General features: G+C 26.5%; 1 protein-coding gene across 1 annotated transcript; it reads left to right on the top strand.

Moving 5' to 3' along the window:
- The first annotated feature begins 7,074 nt into the window (after positions 1 to 7,074).
- Positions 7,075 to 22,390, top strand: LOC100199674 (kelch-like protein diablo). The gene is made up of 6 exons (XM_065809215.1): positions 7,075 to 7,873; positions 10,636 to 11,384; positions 15,136 to 15,318; positions 17,223 to 17,461; positions 18,148 to 18,362; positions 21,974 to 22,390. The coding sequence occupies exons 1-6, from the start codon at positions 7,658 to 7,660 to the stop codon at positions 22,094 to 22,096; spliced, it is 1,725 nt and encodes a 574-aa protein (XP_065665287.1). The 5' UTR covers positions 7,075 to 7,657; the 3' UTR covers positions 22,097 to 22,390.
- Positions 22,391 to 23,177: the final 787 nt, after the last annotated feature.

Genomic DNA, 23,177 nt, shown 5'->3' with positions numbered 1-23,177 from the left:
AGCTTTAATTGTTGAAAAATAATATAAATAAAATTTTAGTCAAAAAATTCAACGCGGCAGAATCGCGTTGTAGAAGGCACTTGATTTTCCCAAATTGTCATAATATCATACGATAGCTTAAGTGGCACTAGACAAGTAGAAAACAAACTTTGATCAGACATAAAATCATTACATTTATCATTGTTGTTTTTTTGGACGGAAAATCTTTGTTTCTACTGCTTTTGGCTACTTGCACCTATGTTTCAATAATAAAATAAAATAAAAGTTTAGAAGATTTGACTTTTTTTGGACTTTTAGCCATGGAAAATAAATTCTGGCCTACTGTGCTGTGGAGTAAAAAATAACAATTTAATTTGGTTCAAAAGTTATTTGACCGATAGAAAACAATTAATAGTGTATGAACAAAAACAAACATTTCCGACTGCCGAAACTTGTGGGGTTCCCTAAAGCTCTATTTTAGGACCACTGTTGTTACTAGAGTACATTAATGATTTAAATTTAGCAACAGACCTATTAAATTGTATTCTTTTTTCAGATGACTCCAATCTTTTTTATTCCCACAGTGATATTAATACACTATTTGAAATAACAAACGAACAATTATTGAAAGTTAATGAATGGTTTATAAGTAATAAACTTTATCTAAATGTTTTTTTTTAACATCTTCGTTTCCAACAAGGATGCAAGCAACCACTAATTAAAGTTGGAATTTAATGGAAGAAAAAAGATGAAGATTGTAGAGCAAGATTATGATTGACGGACGACTTAAAGGGTTGCAAATTATATGAATCAGGAAAGTAAGATAAAGAAAGCGAGTTCCAGAGAGCTGATGTTCGAGGAAAAAAACTAGACGACTAAGCGTTTTTGGAGCACTTATGAACAGCCACAGAAAAAGGATATGACTTAATTAAATGACGAGTGACACGAGAATGAATTTTAGTAGATGGCACAAGAGACGCCAGCTCTTTAGAGCAATGCCCATTATGGTAGTTGTAAAAAAGAGAAAGAGAAGCAATATTACGATGATGTGATAATGGTTGGAGGTTGGCTGTAAGAGCAGGTCCAACTATGTTTACAATGCGTTTTTGCACCTTGTCTAAAAGAGAAAGGGCATCATTAGAAGATCTGCCCTAGATATGACAACAGTATTCCATACAAGGCCGTATTTGAAATTTATAGAGATAGAGAATAGAATCCGAAGTAAGAAAGTGACGAGCTCGATAAAGAGATGCAACCTTAGCAGATGCTAATTTTGCAACTGATTTGATATATGGTTTCCAAGAAAGATTGGAAGTAAGAAATAATCCTAGAAGATGAAGAGTAGATGACTCATCGAGTACATCACCGTTCATAAATGTAGGAAGATCTAAATTGTTGCGATAACAAATGGCTGAAAATATTAATTTTATCTGTTTTGAAGTTCACCAGCCTCTGTTAGCCCCATGCTGCAGCAGAAGTGAGATCCTTTTCAAGCTCATATGCCCCCTCCAAACAATCAGAGAGTGTTGGCTACTTATTACGACAAGAATAAATGGTAGTATCATCAGCAAACAATGCCACCGTAGATGTGAGAATATCTGGAAGATCATTAATGTAAATTAAAAAGAGTATAGGGCTAAGGATAGAACCTTGAGTAACCCCTGAAGTTACGGAACAAGAAGAAGATTGCTGTCCATCGAGGACAACTTTTATGCTACGATTGGATAGGAAGGATTCAATAATCTTAAAGATGTTGCCAGATACACCATAAAAAGAAAACTTATGGAGAAGGCCAGCATGCCAAACTTTATTAAAAGCTTTTGAAATGTCAAGAGCAATGGCCTTAACCTCTCCACCTTTATCTAATGCACGATAAAACTTATCAGTTATTACTGTTAGCAAATCAGCTGTAGAACGAGAAGATCAAATCCATATTGATGATCAGAAAGTAAGTTATTAGATTCAAGATTCAAGATTAAGTGTTTGTTAATTAAAGATTCAAAAACCTTGCTTATGATTGGAAAAAGACTAATAGGACGGTAGTTAGACGAATTAAGTTGCTCTCCAGAATTTTTGAAGATAGGGATAACAGATGCCGCTTTACAGCAAGCTGGAAAAGAAGACTCTGATAAGCACTTGTTGAATAGTTTTGAGAGTATAGACGAAAACTCCGGAGAACACTTCTGCAAGACAATAACAGGTATATTGTCCGGGCCACAAGCTGTAGAAGAGTCTAGGCAGGAAATCACTTAAGATACAGAAGCTGGAGTTATACGAATGTCAAGCAATGGATCAATCTGTTTGTTGGCAATATCAGGTAGAACGCAACTAGTGGAGTCAAGAGATAATATTGATGAAAAGTTTTTAGCAAACAATTCAGCTTTGTCTTTAGGTGAGGTGACAAAGTCTGAACCATACAAGAGAGGTGGAATTAAAGATTTGCCCTTATTATTAATACTATTAAAGATTCTCCAGAAGTCACAAGAGCCTAATTTTTGAGATAAGGTACAAAATTTCATTACCTGAGAAAAGCGGGCTTTGGCGTTAGACAAAACCTTTTTACAATGGTTTCTAGCAGTAACAAACAGACGTCTGTTTTGTGGAGAGTTGTTTTGCTGATAAATATGGAAGTAACGGTTTCGATTGGCAATCGCAGCAGTATAGTGTGAGGAAAACCATGGAGGAGAGTGAGGCTTGACCTGGAATCGAGAGGGAACAAAAGATTTCATGCCAGCCTGAATCCACGAGGTTATGTAAGAAGCACATTTGTCGACAGGAAGACGAAAGATTTCTACCTAAGGGCCATCAGGAAGAAAATCACGGAAAGAATCCCAGTCAGCTTGAAGGTAGTTGTAAGAGGTACAATAATATGGGGATTCAGGTGATGAAGAAAAATGAGATATGAGTTTTAGAGAGATCAAACTGTGATCAGAGGTACCTGAGGGTGAATGTGGAGAAACTGAGCACTGACTAGGATCAGAAACAAGACATAAGTCGAGTAGAGAAGGATAAAACCAAGTTTGTTTTGTTCCAAAAAGTGAATGAATCAAAAAATATTTCCATCAAATTGTCTAATCTAATAATCAATAACACTAACATTAAAAAAGAAAACCCAGTAAACTTTCTAGGCGTAATCTTAGATAAACATTTACGTTGGAGTTTACATATGAAAAGTATTGAAAATGAAGTATCCAAAAATTTAGCAATGATATATAGAACTAAACCATTTTTAAACAATAGTTCTTTAAAAAGTTTATATTTCTCTTTTATTCATTGTTATTTAATTTATTGCAATATTGCTTGGGCAAGTATAAAACCTTTTAAAATTAAAAAAATTGTACTGTAATCAAAAACACGCGTGTAGAATAATTTTTGGAGCTGATAGAACTGTACCTCGTGAGCCTCTTCTGCGTATACTTGGAGCATTAAATATATATAAAATAAACTTACACCAAGTTTTAATGTTCATGCATAAAACAAATATAGGATTATCTCCTAAAATATTTCATTCCTATTTTGACAAAATAGTTCATAAATATCCAAAAAAATTTTCAAATAACAACTTTGTTGTCCCAAAATATAATTCAAAACTAACTTCAAATTCAGTTCTTTATCGTGGATCTTACTAGTGGAAAATGTTTCCCAAAATTGTAAATACACGTAAAACTAGAATAGAGCAGAAATATTGGAAATTGGAAATTTCCAATAATTGTCGAAGTATGTCATTAGACCTAAGACATGCTTCGAAAAAGCTTTCGCAGTGTGTGCAATAGTTCGATAAGTTAACATAAGGAATAATTTTTGACCGTATTTCTTTGCACGTTATTCTTAAGATAAAAAAAAAATCTCTTCACACGGATTCAAGAATGGTGAATATGGTGGCTAATATTTTGAATATTCTGAGCCTCATCTCAACATTGTGATGGATTCTAACATTATTTATCACCAGCGTGAATTCTTCCATTGTCCCCAAAACTTGTACAACTTAATCAATATATTCTTGAAACAAAACTGTGTTGACTGACACACCGACAGCTTTGCAGTGAATAATATTTAAACCATTGACGGCCAATATCATCGAAACAACGTTTCGATGATAACAATATGAATTATATTTAAACCATTAACGGCCAATATTATCGGGAAAAAAATTTTGCACACTGTTTTTGCGTTATTATGAATTTTCCGTTAAGTTTTTCAAAACTATTTTTTTTCAAAAACATCTTTTTTCTCTTAGTTTCTTTGGTTCTCTTAGTTAACATTTCTGCATATTGTTATTCCTTTTCTATATATATATCATGAAAAGTATCTATTTTTTGGTCAATCACTTTAATTGACTGCAAAATAGAAAAATTCAAAAAACCTGTTTGGTTATCGCTTATTTTTGTTAAACCACGTTTATTTGCCTTTTTTTGTAATACCAAAATTGAACCGAAAAATCCGGTGTTTATTTTCCGTAACAACCGGTTACGAGTAGAAACCGGGTTGCTATTGCATCCCCAGATACATACAATGTTTGTGAATATTTTTTTAGACGCTTTTATAAATGACTTTTTTAAACAACAAAGTTAATTATTAATTTGTTAATATCTTATCTTTTCCGTTCGATATCTTTGAAAGTTTTTACAGAAATCTTTTTTCATTTATACATATATATATATAAAAAAGATAAGCGACAAGTTTTAAATTAAATACATTCTCTGTAAAATTTCTTGGATTGTATAAAATCTAAAATTCTATTAATAATGCAAAGAGTTCAGAATTTAATCCAATCTCCGTTTCAGAAAAATAAAAAGTTGTTTTTTATACTTGAGTTAAGATAATTAAAAGACAATTTGTTCTTTTGTTGATATTAGAAACTTTTAATTTCATTTTATCGTTAGTAAAGTAAACTCCATATTGTGCTTATTATTAAATTAACATTTTTCACATTCGAAATGGAATTAAATTTTTTATAATTTAAAATGTAAATGTTATATCTTTTCAAGATATGACATGTAAGTAAAGCTAACATGCAAGCTAACTTTATTTTTTTTACATTCTTTTACTAACTTGTCATAACTCCTAAAGATGGTGAATACCAATGTGGTTTATTGGAATGTTTTGAAGGATAAATGTTCTTTGTTTTCAAGATGTTGAAGATTCCTTAGATGAAAGTTCAGATAATAAAATTATTTTTTAAATATAAAAAATGTTAAAAGTAGTTTTTGGTACATCATAAATGATGAGTTATCAGCTTTTAACTAAACCAAACATATGGTGGTATATTAAATATAATTAAATATTTATTGAAATGGATTAAATTTCTGTAGTTGAAATAAGTTTTCAATTTCACTTTATTAGTTCCACCTATCATAAATATAATATTTTCAGAGTAAATGTCATTCAATTTCATATATAACTTGATTTACATATAAAACTTTTACAGTATATATAAGTTTATTTACCATATTTGAATCATTATATGTATACATATATTTTTAAATGTTATGTATATATGTATACATACATACATACATACATTACCAGTTTGAAATATATAATTTAGTTTTGATTTTGGAATAACCCAAAAAAACTTGTAGGTTTTATTTAGGGTACAAAAAATCTTGAAAATTAAAATCCTGCATTTGAATAATTTTAGAAAAAGATTTTCATAGAGACATATATATATATATATATATATTGCTTAAATGAGGTAACTTTCTATCACACTGCAAATTCAAACTTTTACAAACTATATTTGTATATAATAACTAGATAACTAATGCTAAATAAGAATGTTTTGCTGAAAAATGATTTTTTTTTTTAATAACAGAAAATACAAATTTTTTAGGCCACCAATCCAAGATGTAAAGACAAATAGAAGAAGAATATTTTTGTACAAAGTCTCAAAGTAAAATTAAGTTTTATTTTTACAAATCAAAAATAGAAAAAGTATGTTTCATTTCGAAGTTTATAAAGATATAAAATCAAGCTTCCCTTTCTTCCCCAAATAAAGTGGTTTTAAATTTTAAACCATTTCCAAAGTTCATAAAAATTTTTGATGAAACTTAAAGTTTGTCTACGAGTTTTGATTTGGCTGAAAAAATTGTTTAAATGGATATTTTTTTCTCATTTAGCCCTGGTAGCCTAAAAGTTCTAGGTGTTCTCAAGCTTTAGTCACAGCAATTTTTTAGGAAGCATTTTTTTTTGACACTAGTATTTGCATACAAAAGTATGGAGTTCTCTATTTAGTATGAAAATACTAAAGTATAGATAAATCGAATCAGTAACAAACCAGAAACAAATTTTGTATGAAACTTGAAAACAAAATAGTTGTTGTCTTAAAAACATAAATTTTTAGATTTTTCTTTTTAAAGCTTTTATTTATCATTTATTAATTGTTTATAGTTATTTAAAGCTAACAGTTAAATAGATTCAGGTAAGTTAGCAACTTATACATTATTTTAAATTTACTGTTGTTACTTTAGTAATTATTAGAGATTATCATAGAGTATTTTACAGAATATTTATTAGAATACTTTATAGAATATTTTACAGGATTCTTTATAGAATACAGAATTACTTTAAAAATCAACTTGACTTATTTTTTTCAAAACTTTTAATTAAAAACAAAACGAATTGACATTTATCATAGCGGGGCTTCGTTACTTGCCCTGCTTGCAAATGTTTAAGCATTTACTATAAGTTATGTATATTATTATTATTGTTATTATTATTATTAATATTATTATTATTATTATTATTATTATTATTATTGAAGACAAAGTAGAGTGTTTTAAGTTTAAAAATAAGACACTTTGATTTGCTACTGCAAATTAGATACTTTGACAATTGCCAATTACAAGATTACCTTGTTTTTAAAATAAGGTTTACATGCTACAAAAATCATTTTTTAAATTTTTATGATGACGTAACATTTTTTGAAAAATAAAAATGTAAGAATAGATTATATAAAATCCTGTAAGAATAGATTATTTAAAATCCTGTAAGAATGGATTATTTAAAATCCTGTAAGAATAGATTATTTAAAAATATTTTTTTATTAAATTAAAGAAAATTCCTTTTTAAAAGCATTATTGTTAATGTTTTGACTTTTTTTTTCACTTTTAGTGTTCTGAGATATTTGTAAAAGTCCCATTTCATAAGATTCTCCATTAATCCATTTCAAATCAAAAACATTTTTTATTGTAATTAAGATGTTTTTGTGTTTCTTATGTAAAAAAAAATCTTAATTGTTTTTTAAAGATTTATAAAATTTTAAATTTTGTAAAAGTGTTGTAATATCTGAATGTTTATATTTCATATACACATGACACATACATAACATATATACATGTGTCATTTCATCATTTGTGTTTTTTGTGTTTTGTTTTAATTTAACTTTTCTTTATTTTTATGTGTATTTGTTTATCTTTATTTTAATTTTTAAAAAAATGTTTAATTTTTTAAAGAAATTTCAGTCAATTTGTTGGTTTGTTTACTTTTATGTGTAAATGTGCATAATAATAATGTATTTATTAAAAGATAATGACATAGTTGTTAATAATATTGTAGAAATTTTTAGTCTACAATACTAAAAACAAAAAGTTCTAAAAAGAAGATAAAGTCTAATAGTAAAATTAAAAATGGATGCTTTTATTAAAAATATTTATGACTACAGTTAAATATTACGCTTATGATGAAAGAAGAAACTGTTTCTCCGCTAAGTTACAATCATCATTCTTTTTTATCAGCTAATCTTTTGAAATTTCGACAATGTGGAGTTCTCTGTGATGTCACTTTACTCTGTGAAGATGCATTATTTCAAGTTCACAAAGTTGTACTTGCTGCCTCAAGTGCATATTTTCAAGCTATGTTCACTATAGGAATGTGCGAAGAAAAAAAAAGACAGGTTAGCTTTAATATGATGAATATTTTAAAACTATTTAATTTTTTTCTAAAGAAATGGCAATAACATTTTCAATAACATTGAAAAAGTAATTTGAAAAATTATATCATGTAATTTGAAATTTGAAACAATTTTATAGTTAAGAGAGATTAAAAAATTAAAAAGATTTCTTTTCTCTTTATAATTTATGTTTATAAAATGAAATATGTTTAAAAAGAATGTTACAGAGCTGTTAAGAAAAATGGTATCAAAGTTGTGTTATAAATAGTAAAGTCAGTGCAAAAAAAGGAACAAGCAACAATCTAATTGACCTTTGTGATGAATGTCAATTTTTGTTGCTTTTAATTAATTTGTTGTAGTTCAACCCCCTCCCCTTCTTCATGTCATTAGGATTTAATTAGTAATTATAGTTAAAAGTTTATTATTTTTTTTCATTAACATCACAGCAAAGATATATTATTCAATAACTAATAGATTTGTGTATTCAACTAAATTTTTTTTTTTACATTAAATTTTTCTGAATTAAAAAAAAACAAAAACAAATTATAGTTTTAAAAGTTTGGTAGCAAAGAAAGTACCTTTGGTAGTCGAAAAATTATTTAAAATTTTTTCATTTAATAGTGTAGAAAAATTCAAAAGTTTTTCATTTGGTAGTTGAGAGTTTTTTGAATATGACTGCTACTTTGTTTTATTTGATTTTTTTGCAAGCAATTTTTTTTTTCTAAACAGAAAGAATATTTTAGCAATTTTTTATTTATGTTTCAAATTTTTTATTTTAAAATTATTTTTAGCTGCCTCCTTGTTCTCTTTTATTGTAAGAAAAAAGACATGTTTTCTTTTTATATAAGAAAAAAAGTTTTTTTATCATTTTACATGAAAGATGTTGTTACTGATCCCTATTGTGATACAAAGAATTTTTTTTCACAATTGTTGGTGACACTTCACAATCATTGGTAGCACACAAGGCTTAAAACAATATTTATCATGATTAATGGTGAGGAATGAGTTCTTGAATGAATCTGGCTTTAATTCTCTTTTTTAAAAAAAAAATAATGGGGTCCTTGTTGCCATTATATATAAAGACTCTGAGTTTAAAAATTAATTGTACCTCTTACTTAAAAATCTTAATTTTTTCCCCAAGAGTAAATCTAGGCCACTTTACATTCTTGAAGCTCCTAGATACTAAAAACCTGGAAGAATTAATCTCTTTGTACTAATTTCTTTAAATAAAGCTTTTAAGTAACGAAAGAGCCTTTAAAAGTATTTTTTGAACCCCCAGTATCTCTTAAATGGCAAACATCATTTTTATAAAAATTAGTCAAACAACTATCTTCTTTTTAAATTAAAAGGTTTCAATGGATTCATCATACAATCTTGTTTCAATGGATTCATATTACAATTTTATTTCAATGGATTCATCATACATTGTATTCATCATACAATGCTTTGATTCATCATACAATCTTATGAGTTGATAACATAAAATTTACTCCTCTAAGTTGGTTTATTTTGCTGTTTTTATATTAAAATATTTCAGATTTCCAGTCAATCAATAATTAAGTAATAATGTTCACTTGAAAGTTAAAGTATTCAACTATCAAATGAATTCAAAAGTAAAATTTAATTTTAAAACTAATTAAATACAGTTAGAATCCTAATACTTCAAAAAATTATTAATACTACAATAATCCTTCAAAAAATTGTTTAAACTTCAATAAGATTAATTTTACTGTTATTAAAAATAGTTATTATTGTTTTTATTTAGTTATTTAGAGTTACACGGTGATATACAAGGTTTTATACAAAACTCTTTTTCTACAATTTTTCAACTTATCATTAAGTTTACAAAAGTTAAAAGATTGTACTGGTTTATTTTAAAAAAATAGATGCTTTTTGTGCATTTTGATTGGTTTATTTTTTTTAAAAATCACGAAGCTCGTTGTTTTATTTTGTTTACAAATATTCGGTGATTTCAAAATAAGAGGTTTGTAGTCATTTATTGAATATTTTAATGCTGTAAACAAGGAGACTTTTTACTTCCAAATAAAAGAGACACTTTTGGAATGTAAATTCTTAACACATTTGTTTTAACTGTTTTTATGACATTGCCGCTTCGCATTTTATGTATTCTAATGATAGTTTTGTTTTGCTTGATGCTTTGGTTAAAAGAAGATTTATAAAAAAGTAGCAAATTATATAAGAAAAGCTTAAATTCTACTTTTTTTAAATATAAAATAATAACAGTTGAAAATATGCGGAAAACACAAAAAATGGAAGTTTAAAAGTGTAAATTTTTTATTTTTAAGAAATGCAAATCGTTTGGATCTCTCTTTGTTTTTTTTTTTGCAACATTTTTGCATTTTAAATAAAAATATGCATTTAAAAAATTAACAGAAATTTTTTTTTTATATTAATAAAGCCTTGAGTTTTACAGCATAATACAATAAACAATAACAAAGTTAACTTATGACATCCACTTAATGATGTGTCATAAATTAACTATACACCTTATCCACTTACCTTTGTTTTACCTTTTAATTATTAATTATGTAAATTAAAAAATTTAATCATTTAATATACAAGTTATGCACATATACAAATTTTACTTATCAATTATACTTTTAATTTTTAATTATACAAATATTTGGTATAAAAGTTACCTCACTTTTTAATGTTTTAAATGGTTAAATATTCTCATTAAATCAATTTGTAACAAAAAAAATTGTTTTTTTTTTAACTTTTAGACTTAATTGTTTTAATTATAGATTCCACTGAATGATGTGGATAAAAAAGCACTTTCTGTTTTGGTAGATTATGCTTACACTGGAATTATTTCTATTGATGATAGAAATGTTCAAGTTCTTCTTAAAACTGCTGATCTTCTTCAATTTTCAACAGCTAAAGCTTTATGTTGTAAATTTATAATGGACCAAATGAACTCTGAGAATTGCCTCGATTTATTGCACTTAGCTGATGTTTATCACTGCAGTGATATTTCAGCTCTATCACAGTTAATGTTTAATGAAAATTGGGAAAAAATAATAAAAACAGAAAGCTTTGTATTACTTAAGCTTGATATATTAATCAAGCTGTTATCATCTGACAATCTTCATGTAAATAAAGAAGCAGATGTGTTTTATATAATAGCTCAATGGGTAGAAAGTGACATTGAATCCAGGAAAAAATATTTGTTTGGTTTACTAGATTATGTTAGATGGGCATTCATATCTCCTAAAGATCTAAATAAAATAAGACAACACCCTCTGATGCTTGTTGATAAAGAATCTTCAAGTAAAATAGACAGTTATTTAATATTAAATGCTTTTCAAATCGAAAATTTTCATATGAGAGATTCATATATTGGATGGATGTATGTTCTTGGTGGTGAACAATCCTTTTTAATGGAGATGAAGACCTGTGAATTTTATAATAACCAAATAAAAGAATGGAATTATGGATTTTCTCTTAATGGGCCAAGAACCTCATTTGCTGCCATAACTCTCAAAAACCGTCTGTAAGTCTGTTTTTAATGATTTTTTTTTAAACAATTTGTTATGTTTAATCTATAACTTTTTTTGTTAAAAGATACTTCAGAGTAATCTCAGGTCATGTCATGGTTTATTAGAGATTTTACTGATTTTCATACAGTTTAGAAGACTTAGTAAAATAATTGTTCAATAAAAATTTTAGTCTTTAGCTCCCAGCAGATCCTGAAATATGGTTCTTTTACTTTTAGCAGATATTAGGTAATCATAAGTATCCCTAAATATCATTTTCATCTTTTTTTTTCTTTTTTTTTTTACGCAAATGTTGATTGTTATTTTTTAGTCTAAAAAAAGTCTAAAAAAATAGTAAAAAATAAATGAAAAAATAAATGACAAGATCATGCTAAAAATAAAATGCACTAATGTACAGTTGTTGTTACAGGTGTGTCAATGGCACAAATTATATTGGAACTAAACACTCAACTGGTCTAGATGGTTTGGATAGATTTAAAAAATGATGCATAAATATTTCCATAATTTCGGCATGTCAATTTCATTCAACATATCAATCCAATGAAACTTATCTTACTTAAAAGATTGCAAATTATATGAATCAGGAAAACAAGACGAACGAAGCGAATTCCAAAGAACTGATATTGGAAGGGAAAAACTTGATAAATAAGAATTTTTGGAGCACTTAGGAACAGAAATAATAAAAGGATGATACTTTTCAAATGACTAGTAACACAGGAATGAATTTTAATAGATGGCACAAGAAACGCTAGTTTTTTAAAGCAGTATCCATTATAGTATTTGTAGAAAAGAGAAACAGAACCAACATTATGACGATATTATAATGGTTAGAGATTGACCGCAAGAGCAGGTCCAATTAGGTTTACAATGTGTTTTTACACCTTGTCTAAAGGAGAAAGAGCATCATTGGAAGATCCACTCCAGATATGACAATAGTATTCCATACAAGGACGAATTTGAGATTTATAGAGATAAAGAATAGAAACCGAAGTAAGAAATGTCAAGTACTATAAAAAGAAGCAATTATTGCAAAATTAGCAGATGCTAATTTTGCAATGGATTTAATATATGGTTTCCAAGAAAGATCGGAAGTAAGAGTTAATCCTAGAGGATGAAGGGTAGAGGGTGAAGCATTATTTTCACTCATCAAGTACATTACCATTCATAAATATAATAGATCTAAATTATTGTGATAACGGTTAGATGAAAAAAATTAAGGGTTAAAAAATAAAGGGTTAAAAGGGTCTGAATTAAAGTTCACCAGCCACTGTAAGCCCCATGCTGTAGCAGAAATGTGATGCTTTTCAAGCTCAAATGCACTTAAGAATAAACAATTTTGCCTTTAAACAAAGTCAAAATAAACAATTTCTCAAAAAAATTCTAAGCAATGAGTAAAGTTTAGTTTATTTATTTTTAATTATTATCGTAATGCAGGATAAAAGTATTAAAATGCCATTGGTTGGAAAATCGGTAAACTATTAAAAACAGGCTGATACCGATACCAATTCCGATTGTGCAAAAAATGGCCAATTAAGCCAATGCCGATTAATCTGTACATTACTAGTAATCATAGGATAGTTAGAGAGTTCAAAGTGTTTTCTAGGGTTTTTAATAATTAGAACCATTTGTTTATTTCACTTTTCAATAGTTTAGCAAAATTTGGAGAGAGTTTAGGAGAACACTTTCTCAAGACAATTATGAAAATCGAGTCTGAAGCACAAACTGTAGAAGTGTTTAATTGAGAATTAACATTAGCATTGGAAGCCCGAGTGATTTGGATGTTTAACAATTGGTATCTGTTTAATTGGTATGGCAGGAAGAATCTAGCCATTAGATTCAAGAGTCAAGTTTAGGAAAAGTTCTTTCCAAATAACTCTGCCCTTTTCTAAGGAGAAGTAAAAAGACCAGACCTTTGAATTAGAGATTAAATGTTAGGCTTACTTTAGTTAATAATACTGTCCAAAAATCTCTAGAACTGAACATCTGGAATAAGATACAAGATTTAGTAAACTGAGAATAACAGAAGTTAACATCAGACAGGACCTTTTTTACATTAGCTTCTTGCTATAATAAAATGACATTTGTTCTTAAAAGAGATATTCTTGTAAAAAAGATAAATAAAATATTTACGGCTTAATTAAGCAAATGCTCAGGATGGTGAAAAATGTGGAGTAGAATGAGGCTTGACTTATAATTGAAGATAAGGAATAAAAGCTTTTATTCCAGAAGGAATAAAAGCTTCAAAGATGCGCATTTATGCATACATAATATGGATATGAACATATGTTTGCTATTTATTTAGATGCTGGCATAAAATATCCCTACATATTTGTATAAACTTTAGTATTTATATGGCCTAGTATTTGTCGAAAGAGAAGATGATCAGATGGATGTGTGGTGTGACTAGCAAGACCAGAAAAAGAGGCATAATCTAAGACAGATTAGAGAAAATGTCCTATCAAACAACACTTGCCAGAGAAGATTAAAATGATTTAGGTATCAGCATGTAGAGAGGTAGCATCATCAGGAGAAAATGGTAGTGGTAGAAGTAAGAAAACTTGAAGAGAATGCCTTACATATTGCATGAGTGAGCTTTAGTTAAAGAAAGAAAATGCTTTAGATTATTTATATTAGAGAAACAGCATAAAAGAGGAAGGCTAAAGCTTAATGCTGATGATAATAATGATGGTGATGGTAATGATAATTATGATGATCATGTTGATCATAATGATGTTGATATATGTATATATATACAAAATATAAATTGAATTTTGAATTTAAAATATATACTTCAGGGTGTATAAATGTTTATGCAGGTTATATATGTATACGGCTATATTTTATCAAATCTGGCCCCAGCCCTGGTCAAATTTCAACTCTGGTTGCTTACTAACCCTGACGGATAAAATAGTTTTTTAATACTACTAATAATTTTTATTTAATAAAATAATTTTTTGTTAGCAAGTTTGTTAAAGTAATAATTACAATCATGATTTTAATAGGTAATAAATTTCTTTTATATTGAGGTAATGATAGAATGTTTTTTTGTTACTGATAATAGTTTTTATTTAATTAAACATTAAATGTTGTTAACATTTTAGCATTAGAAAATTTTAATAAGTTGCAAACTATTTACTTTAACAAATTATACTATGTAAAATTTTATTAAAATCATTATTTTAGATAAAATAATGATGTGTTTAAAGACAGACCATTGAATATAAATTGTGTAAAAAAAAATTTGTTTTCATTATGGATTTCTTGAACATCAAATTTGGGTATATAAAAAAATTAAATATTGTTTAAATTAATGATTAGGCGTTAATGATAATTTGTTACATTTTTGATCATTTCATTGGATTCCTCGCCTCAGAAAATTGCCAGGTACAAATTTTTAAGTAAAAAGATCAAAAATTTTTAAGTGAAAAGATCAAATTCTAAGTGGACAAGATAAATTCTTTGCACTTTTTACTCTTTACATCTTAACAGATCCTGAAATAAAACTATTAGATAGGGTCTTGGTAGGGACCTAGTCAATATCTTCTCTAAATAAAAAGTCATGTTTCAGGATCTGTTTAAAGTTAAAGACAAAAATTTGCAAAGTATTTATATTTTACAAAGTCTTATCAACTCTATAAAAGTTAGGGAAAATCTGAGTTGACATTTTTCAGAGATTCTGTATTATTTGACTACTTGACATGGAAATTTTTGGAGAAGTTTTTATGCAATTGTTATGATTTTTTTTAGTTATGTCATTGGCGGTATGAGGTTTGGAGAAAAATTAAAGTTGGTAGAATGCTATGATCAATATTTAGGAAAATGGAAAAGACTTGCCTCCATGAAAAAGTGTCAAGGTGATGTTGAAGCAGCTGTTATTAATGACACTATTTATGTGGCTGGTGGCTCCAGTGGAGGAAAACCGGCTTGTAGGTAAATAAAAGATACTTAATTCTTTATTTAAAGCTATTTTTGAAAACTTCAAAATATTTTAAACTTCATCAGCCATTTAAAGAACCATATATGCTATATAGTTGAATGCATATGTGCTATAGACTTTTTGGTGTTGATTATTTGAAAAAAGTAACTTCATTTAGTGTGACAGCCCTTATGATTGAAATGATATGTCCTTCATTTAGTGGTACACTAAATGAAGGACATATCATCAAAATAGAAGGACAATAACAATTAAAATGATCTTCATTTAGTGTGGCAGTCATAATGATCTATACAATCTTCATTCAGTATGTGTGACATAATCATTTGATCTATATTAATCTAATATTCATTTGATAAATGTGACACTACCATTTGATCTATATTAATCTAATATTCATTCGATATGTGTGACCATTAATCTAATATTTTTCAAAAGTTTTTTAAAAATAATGAACTATAAGGACTGTAAACACAAAAATTTTCTAAAGTTTGAAAATTTTTTGAACTGATACTTTTATCACCCTACCACTGTTTACCCTTAGCTTGCACCCCATCACCCTATATGTTTTTGTTCTTATAAGCTAAATTTGTACATTAATAATAATAAATAAATATTTACTTATCAAATAATTTATTATTATATTTTTTTAATAAATGTTGGTAATGTAAGTTACTTTGCTTCATGTGTTTCTCCATGTAATTGACTGTTGAGCTTCTCAACTTTTTTTTTCAAACTATTTGCTGCAACTCTTCTTGAGTGTTCAGCTTCTCAAAATATTTTGGTCAACAAAAGTTGAGTTGCTTAATAGTTAACTGGTTGGTTAACTTGATATGAAAAGTTTGCTTTCTGTTAATATTTAACAACTTTTAATCTCTCTTCCAGTCTCCTTCATTAACTAATCCAAATAGAAGATTTAGATTTTATTGACCAGTCTTTAATCAATTTTCAAAGATATTTAAAGAACCAAAATATAGGAATTCAGATAACATCAAGTCTTTCATTTTTCCTTATCATCCATTAATAATAAATATTTTTAATGAATAAAATGTATTTGTAACATTTGTAAAAAAAATATTTATAAATATAATTTAATAAAAATATTGATTTATTCAAATTAAAAATAATGAAAATAATTTCTTTAGTCAAGAATTAGAGAATTTGTCAAGAAAATAATTTCTTTAGTCAATATATGTAATTTTTTTTTTTAATTTTTAATGATAAAGCTAAGCTAATTAAAATTATTAAATAAAATATATAAAAAAAAAGATTTTATTTTTATATATTTATTTCATATATTAGACAAAACTTCTTTTCATGATATTTAAATTATACTAGTTAGTATACTTTTTGTACTACCAGTATGTGTACTTTTTTTACTATATCAGTAGGTGTACTTTTTTTACTATACCAGTAGGTGTACTTTTTTTACTATACCAGTAGGTGTACTTTTTTTACTATACCAGTAGGTGTGCTTTTTCTACTATACCAGTAGGTGTACTTTTTTTATTATACTAGTTGGCGTACTTTTTTTACTATACCAGTAGGTACACTTTTTTTACTATACCAGTAGGTGTACATTTTGTAATATACCAGTCGGTGTACTTTTTCTACTATACCAGTAGGTGTACATTTTGTAATATACCAGTAGGTGTACTTTTTGTCAATAAACTTAAATATAGTTTAGTAATTTATATAAGTAATGATAATTTAGAATAGTGTCTAAGGTTGGCAATTTTTTGCTGACCTTTTTTCTATGTTATTACGGTGAAGCCTGTTTTGTGATTAAATTTTTGTGTTGGCTAAAAATAGCATATTTTTTTTAACTTTTTGCTTGACTTGATTTGACTTTTTTTTTTTAAATATATAAATAACATTTATTTAATACCTACAATATTAGGTATGTTGAAAAATATGATATTTGCAATAACCAGTGGAGTGCAGTGGCATCAATGAAATCTCGAAGACGACGGTTTGGACTTTGTGAGTATAACTCTCGACTTTATGTGTTTGGTGGGTTTCAAGACAGTTTAGGAGAGTTAAGTGTTTGTGAATCATTCTGCCCTATTACTAATATGTGGGAATCTATTGCTCCTATGAAGACTAATAGATGTGATCTCGGTGTTACTGTTTTATCAGGTGATGTTTTAGTTTATTCTTTAAAAAATTGTTCTGTTGGATTGTTAAAAAAGCTTAAAATTTTAATAATGCAATCCATTTATAAATATTATCAAAATAATAAAAAAAATAAAAAATTAAGTTACAATAGACAAGTACTTAATAACAAATAAATTTATTTCTGAAAGTTTTTGTTATAATAAGTTTAAAAGATTTATTTTAATTGGTTCTGACTTAGTACCCAGACTCTTTCTGACTTCAACCCAGATTCTTGGTAGTACCGTGAATAGTTATTTTCTCCTTTGTCTCACACACAAATGGTTGTAATAACAAGAATAAAAAATTAAACAAAAAGAAAAAACAAGTAGTTTTTTTGACTATAGTGACTCCCTCTGCTTTAAGGAGGTGATTACGTAAGACTACAAATAAATTTATTCAGTCTTTTATAAGAAAAGAATAAATTAGAAAAAAGTTATTAAAATTTTTCAAATCAGAGAGTATTAAATGTTTCTATAGAAACCAGAGAATATTAAATGCTTCTAATACTATGTTTGGACATTTCTTTTACATGTTTTTTGCCAATAATTTTTATTGAGTTATTTTATTTTTAATGTTTTTAATTTATTTAAAATTGATTTAGTAATTAGACCTTTTCTTTTTTATTTCTATAAATTTAGATTTTATTTTATTTACTTCTATAAATATAGATTTTATTTATGTTACTGGTGGTGTGAATTCCTATGCTGGCTCTATTTCAACCGTTGAAAAATACGATCCTGCTTTAAACACATGGAGTATGTGTCAACCATTGATTCATGCTCGTGGTGGCCATACAATGGTAACATACTTTGGGCGAGCTGTTGCCATTGGTGGAATGAACAGTTATATGCAAACTTGTAATGATGCTGAATGGTATAATGAGGTATACAAATAAAAGTGAAATGCAATGATTGATTTTATTGCTTGTATATTTTGTTTACATTTTGTATAAACAAAGTAGTCAATATTATATATGTTGAACAAAATAGTAATTGATCAAAATATATAAATGCAAACACTTGATGAAGCAAACTAAAAAAAAAAAATAATATTAAATATTAGTTGACATCTGATTGCTTAGTCAAAGTTTATTTAAAAATAAATTCTGATAAAAAGTAGAAAATAAAAGTTTTGTGTTGAACTTTTAATGTTTGCTTTTATTCCCCTATAAGAAGGAATCAAAGTAAACAAAAACTTTAAAAAATGGAAAACCATTACTTTACCACCTAAAATATTCAAAGATCAACCAAAGTTTGTTCAACTTTGATTTTTTTATAACTTACACTAAATTTTTTTATGCACCACACTCTATGCCTTACCCTGTTTGTGCAATTTTTGTTAGTTATGTTAACCAATTTTGGTTGTTTTATGTGGTTTTTATTATTATAAAGTCAAATAAATTACAAAAAAATTTTAAAAAACGACATTATAGGTAAAATTTTTTACCTTTTTACAAAATTATTTGTCATTGTTGTTGTCACCAGTGTTAGTTTTTTTGTTTGTTTTTTTGCTGTTTTTTTAATTGTTTTTTTTAGCATTTAACATGGTTGATATTTCAGCTGTTTTTTTTTTTGTTTTGTTTTTTTTGTTATAATACAAAAAAAAAAAAAAATATATACCAACTGCCAAACTCATAAAGACATTAAATAAAGATTTCACTTTACAAACTAAAAAATGTATATTTCTAGCTTCTTTTTTTTTCTTATAACAATTTAGAATGGTATTGACTTCTAAAACTTTTTGTTACACACAACAAATAAATAGTAATGAAATATTTACATAAAGACTGTTAACAAAACATTAGTCTTTTTTTTTGGAGTTCTCAAGTTAGATTACTTGTGATTCAACCTCAACAACGTTAAGCTATTTATGGTAAATTATCATTGGTCACTGCCTGGTGTTTCGACTCACATAAGAAGTATATATTTGATCTGCTATACCATTTATATTTACTCCTGCGTTAGATCTCTAATTCCATCTTAACTCAGCATTGAGTTTTAACTCCAAACTCAGTTATGTTTTATTTGCTCTCTTGGTTAAGAGTTAATACTGTTGTGATTGCAAATAAAAAAGCAAGAACAACGAAAACTAAAACTATAGCAATTATCCACAAATAAATAAAAAATTATTTGAACTTGTGAAGCCACTATGGCTTACACAAATTCAATTCTATTTGTTGCCATATTTAAGCCATATTTTTTTAAAATCTTGAATCATTAATTCAAAGCTCTCTTAAACATTCCTTAAAAGATAGTTCATAATGTGATTTGGTACAGTGTGCATGTTATTGTATTTATAAAGTTTCTATTTATTTTTAAAATTATTTACAAAGTTAGTATTACTATTTTTATATAATACAAGCAGAATAAACTGTTATGATTAAAAAATAATTCAAAAATACCTAACTTATAAAAAAAACCTAACTTATAAAAAAAGACATTGGATGCAATGAGCCTATTACAATACATCGGTTGATTAATGCTCTTTTTGTTACTAGGTAAGGAAGGAGGGTTTCTTAGTATCTTAAATTCAATCATTATTCTAAAATTTCTCCAGCATAGACAAAGTAATTAAAGACTGAAGCCTAGCCTATTATTTCATCGGCATCTGATGTTTGTTTTAGATTTTGCTTTTTTTGTGTAAATCTTTTTTGCAGGTTGCAGTTACAGGTTGTAGTTACAGGTTGTATGGGCTTTTGCACTGCAAGTGATGCAGTACATAATCCCATACAATCTGTAACTCAGTATTAATAATTATTTCAAACACATCAGAATTTATTTCTTTGAAATTTATTATTGAGTTTTATAAACATTTTACTTAAAGTTTTATCTTAGTTAGTTCTGTCTGTTTTTGCATTTTTGCTCCATTGAAATTTTACTTAAAGTTTTGTCTTAGTTCTGTCTGTTTTTGCATTTTCGCTCCATTGAAATTTTACTTAAAGTTTTGTCTTAGTTCTGTCTGTTTTTGCATTTTTGCTTCATTGAAATTTTACTTAAAGTTTTGTCTGTTTTTGCATTTTTGCTCCATTGAAATTTTACTTAAAGTTTTGTCTGTTTTTGCACTTTTTGCCCCATTGAACTTTTAAATGAGACAAAAAAACAAAGTGAATTTTATGTATTTAAGTTTATTATTACAAAAGTTTGACTAAATTTTGGCTAATCAAAATCTTTCTCTTTCAAAAATTAACCAATCATTGATTGTTGATGTTTATTTTGAACTGTTTTACTTCCAATAACTTAACTGAATTTACAATAAAATTTACTGAAGAATTTTAACTATTAAACAAACATTATTCTACTTATAAAAAAAATTTAAACTATTTTTAAATTTAAAATTTTTTTATGTGATCAAAAAAATTTTTTATTACTTTAAAGTAACAAACATTTTCAAACAAAATGTTTTTATTTTAAAATTTTATTTTGTATTAAATTTAATTTATAAATGCAATAACTTAAGAGTTGATGATCATTTACTATACAAAACTAAAGTTTGAAGTTAGATCTTAAATTTACTTTGCAGGTCTTTCTTAGTTTGATATAAGCTCTTACAATTCTCACAAGTAATTTGACCTCTCTTATAAGGGAGGTCTTAAGTGATATCTTATGCTAAAGTTATCTCCCTTAAGATGTCACTTTGAATTTTATGATTTTTTGGCAATTTTGACTTTTAAAATCAAATATGCCAACCAAAAAAATATAATAGTTTCGTTTGGTTTATAATGCAAATAGTTCTTCACTGATTATGACTTTTTAAGTTGATTCTGATCCAGGGGCTTATTTGTATTACCTGTAATAACTTTTAAGACAGATTTATTTGTATCAAATTTATTTGTAATTGCTTTCTATGTTACTACTAAAAGTATAAATTGCTTTAAGTTTTAATTTAATTTGTTTAAAAAAAAAGTTAAAGTATTTTAAAAAAACTAATAACAGATAAAAGGTATCATTAATATAATTAGAACAAGTAAGCACTTAGCATTTAATTTCGACTTTTTTTCGTGGTCTTTTAATGGTTTCAAGTGTTCATTTATTAATATGAAATTTTGGATCTTAGTTAAAAAACCAGACATTTATAATTATATTTTTAAAAAAGTAATTATGTTAGTATGTGATAATCGTGTTAATTAAGTGATTTAATTTTCTCGTAATTTTCTTCATTTAACTAAAATTAAAAAAAAACTTCATCTATCAAATAAAAACATTTTGACAGATATTAATGAGATTTGGTTTTAACTTGAGTTTTTTGATTTAATTTGAATGTATTCTTATTATATTTTATATATCTTATATTTTATATAGATAATGCTGTGCTTTTATAAGTGATCATAATTTATATATATATATATATATATATATATATATATATATATATATATATATATATATATATATATATATATATATATGTATATATATATATATATGTATATATATATATATATATATATATATATATATATATATATATATATATATATATATATTGTATAATCAGGTGACTGATCAATGGTCTACGCTACCGTTAATGAACATGCCTCGCTTTGGTGGAGTTGGGGTTGTTCTTCCCTTTTGCAAGCAAATATCAGGTTATAAAGAAAATCGTGATGAAAATGGTTAATACTAAAGTAATTACTACATGAAATTGTTTGTTATTTATACAAACAGGGTAAATATTTATATAAACATTTGTTATACAAATATTGTAAATATTCTTCTCAAAACTACAGATATTTATTTACAGATATAATAACATTTACAGATACAATTACAGATATAATAATAACGTAACAAACTCTGTTCAGAACTCTGATGGTGATAAGCACTTTTGTATGTAGATAGTCACTTTTAGATCCGCATAAAATTTTGTAAATATATAACTTATTTAACTCTAAAGAAATTTTTATAAATTTAATGTTTTTATTTTTTTGTGATTCTTGATACAACTGCTTTCCATCTTCTTTTTTTTTTAAAAAAAGATTAGCTATGATACAAATGACATTTGTTTTAATTGACAATCAGATATGATCATTAAAATATATCTAATTGTCAATTATTATTAAAACAAATGTCAATTATCACTAAAACATTCATTGTCTAAGTGATAATTGACTAATCCATTCATTGTTCGTTTTTCAACTCTCGTTATTTTCATCATTTCTTTATATTTTTATCCTTGAATGATAGAGTTTACAGCTTTTCAAGTCTTCTGTTGACCCTTATTTTTTTCTTTAACAATATTCTTTGTTTTCTGGCAACTCCTAACTTAATTAGAGGTGTGTCGTTGAAGAATAAAAAAACTTGTTTATTGCAATATGATATTAAAATAAAATTTTTCAAAAAATAATAATACCATTGACCAAAAAGTCTTCTCAAGCATTTTGTTGCAAAAACTCGATGTGTAGGGTAGACCGGGGTTAGTTAAAACGTTTTTTTTTATTTGTGAACTTGTGGCCAAAATGCAAATTTTTTTTTGAAATTTTTCTTTTTATTGCCTTTATACTACTTACTAGATCACACTATATTCACTAATAATGATTAAATTTAGTTATGTAGTTTTTAATATATCTTTGATAAGAGAGCTGTAAAAAAAAGTTCCAACAAACCCCGCCATTGGGTCTAGTTATAACAGACAATGGGGTTAGTTGAAACATAATATGAAAGTTTAAAATACAGTATGTTTAATAATAAAAAATGCACTT

The sequence above is a fragment of the Hydra vulgaris genome, chromosome 11 (assembly GCF_038396675.1).
Source record: "Hydra vulgaris chromosome 11, alternate assembly HydraT2T_AEP".
In the NCBI taxonomy this organism is placed as follows: Eukaryota; Metazoa; Cnidaria; class Hydrozoa; order Anthoathecata; family Hydridae; genus Hydra; species Hydra vulgaris.
Note: the sequence above shows the minus strand (reverse complement) of the source record. Positions and strands in the feature narration are given on the sequence as shown.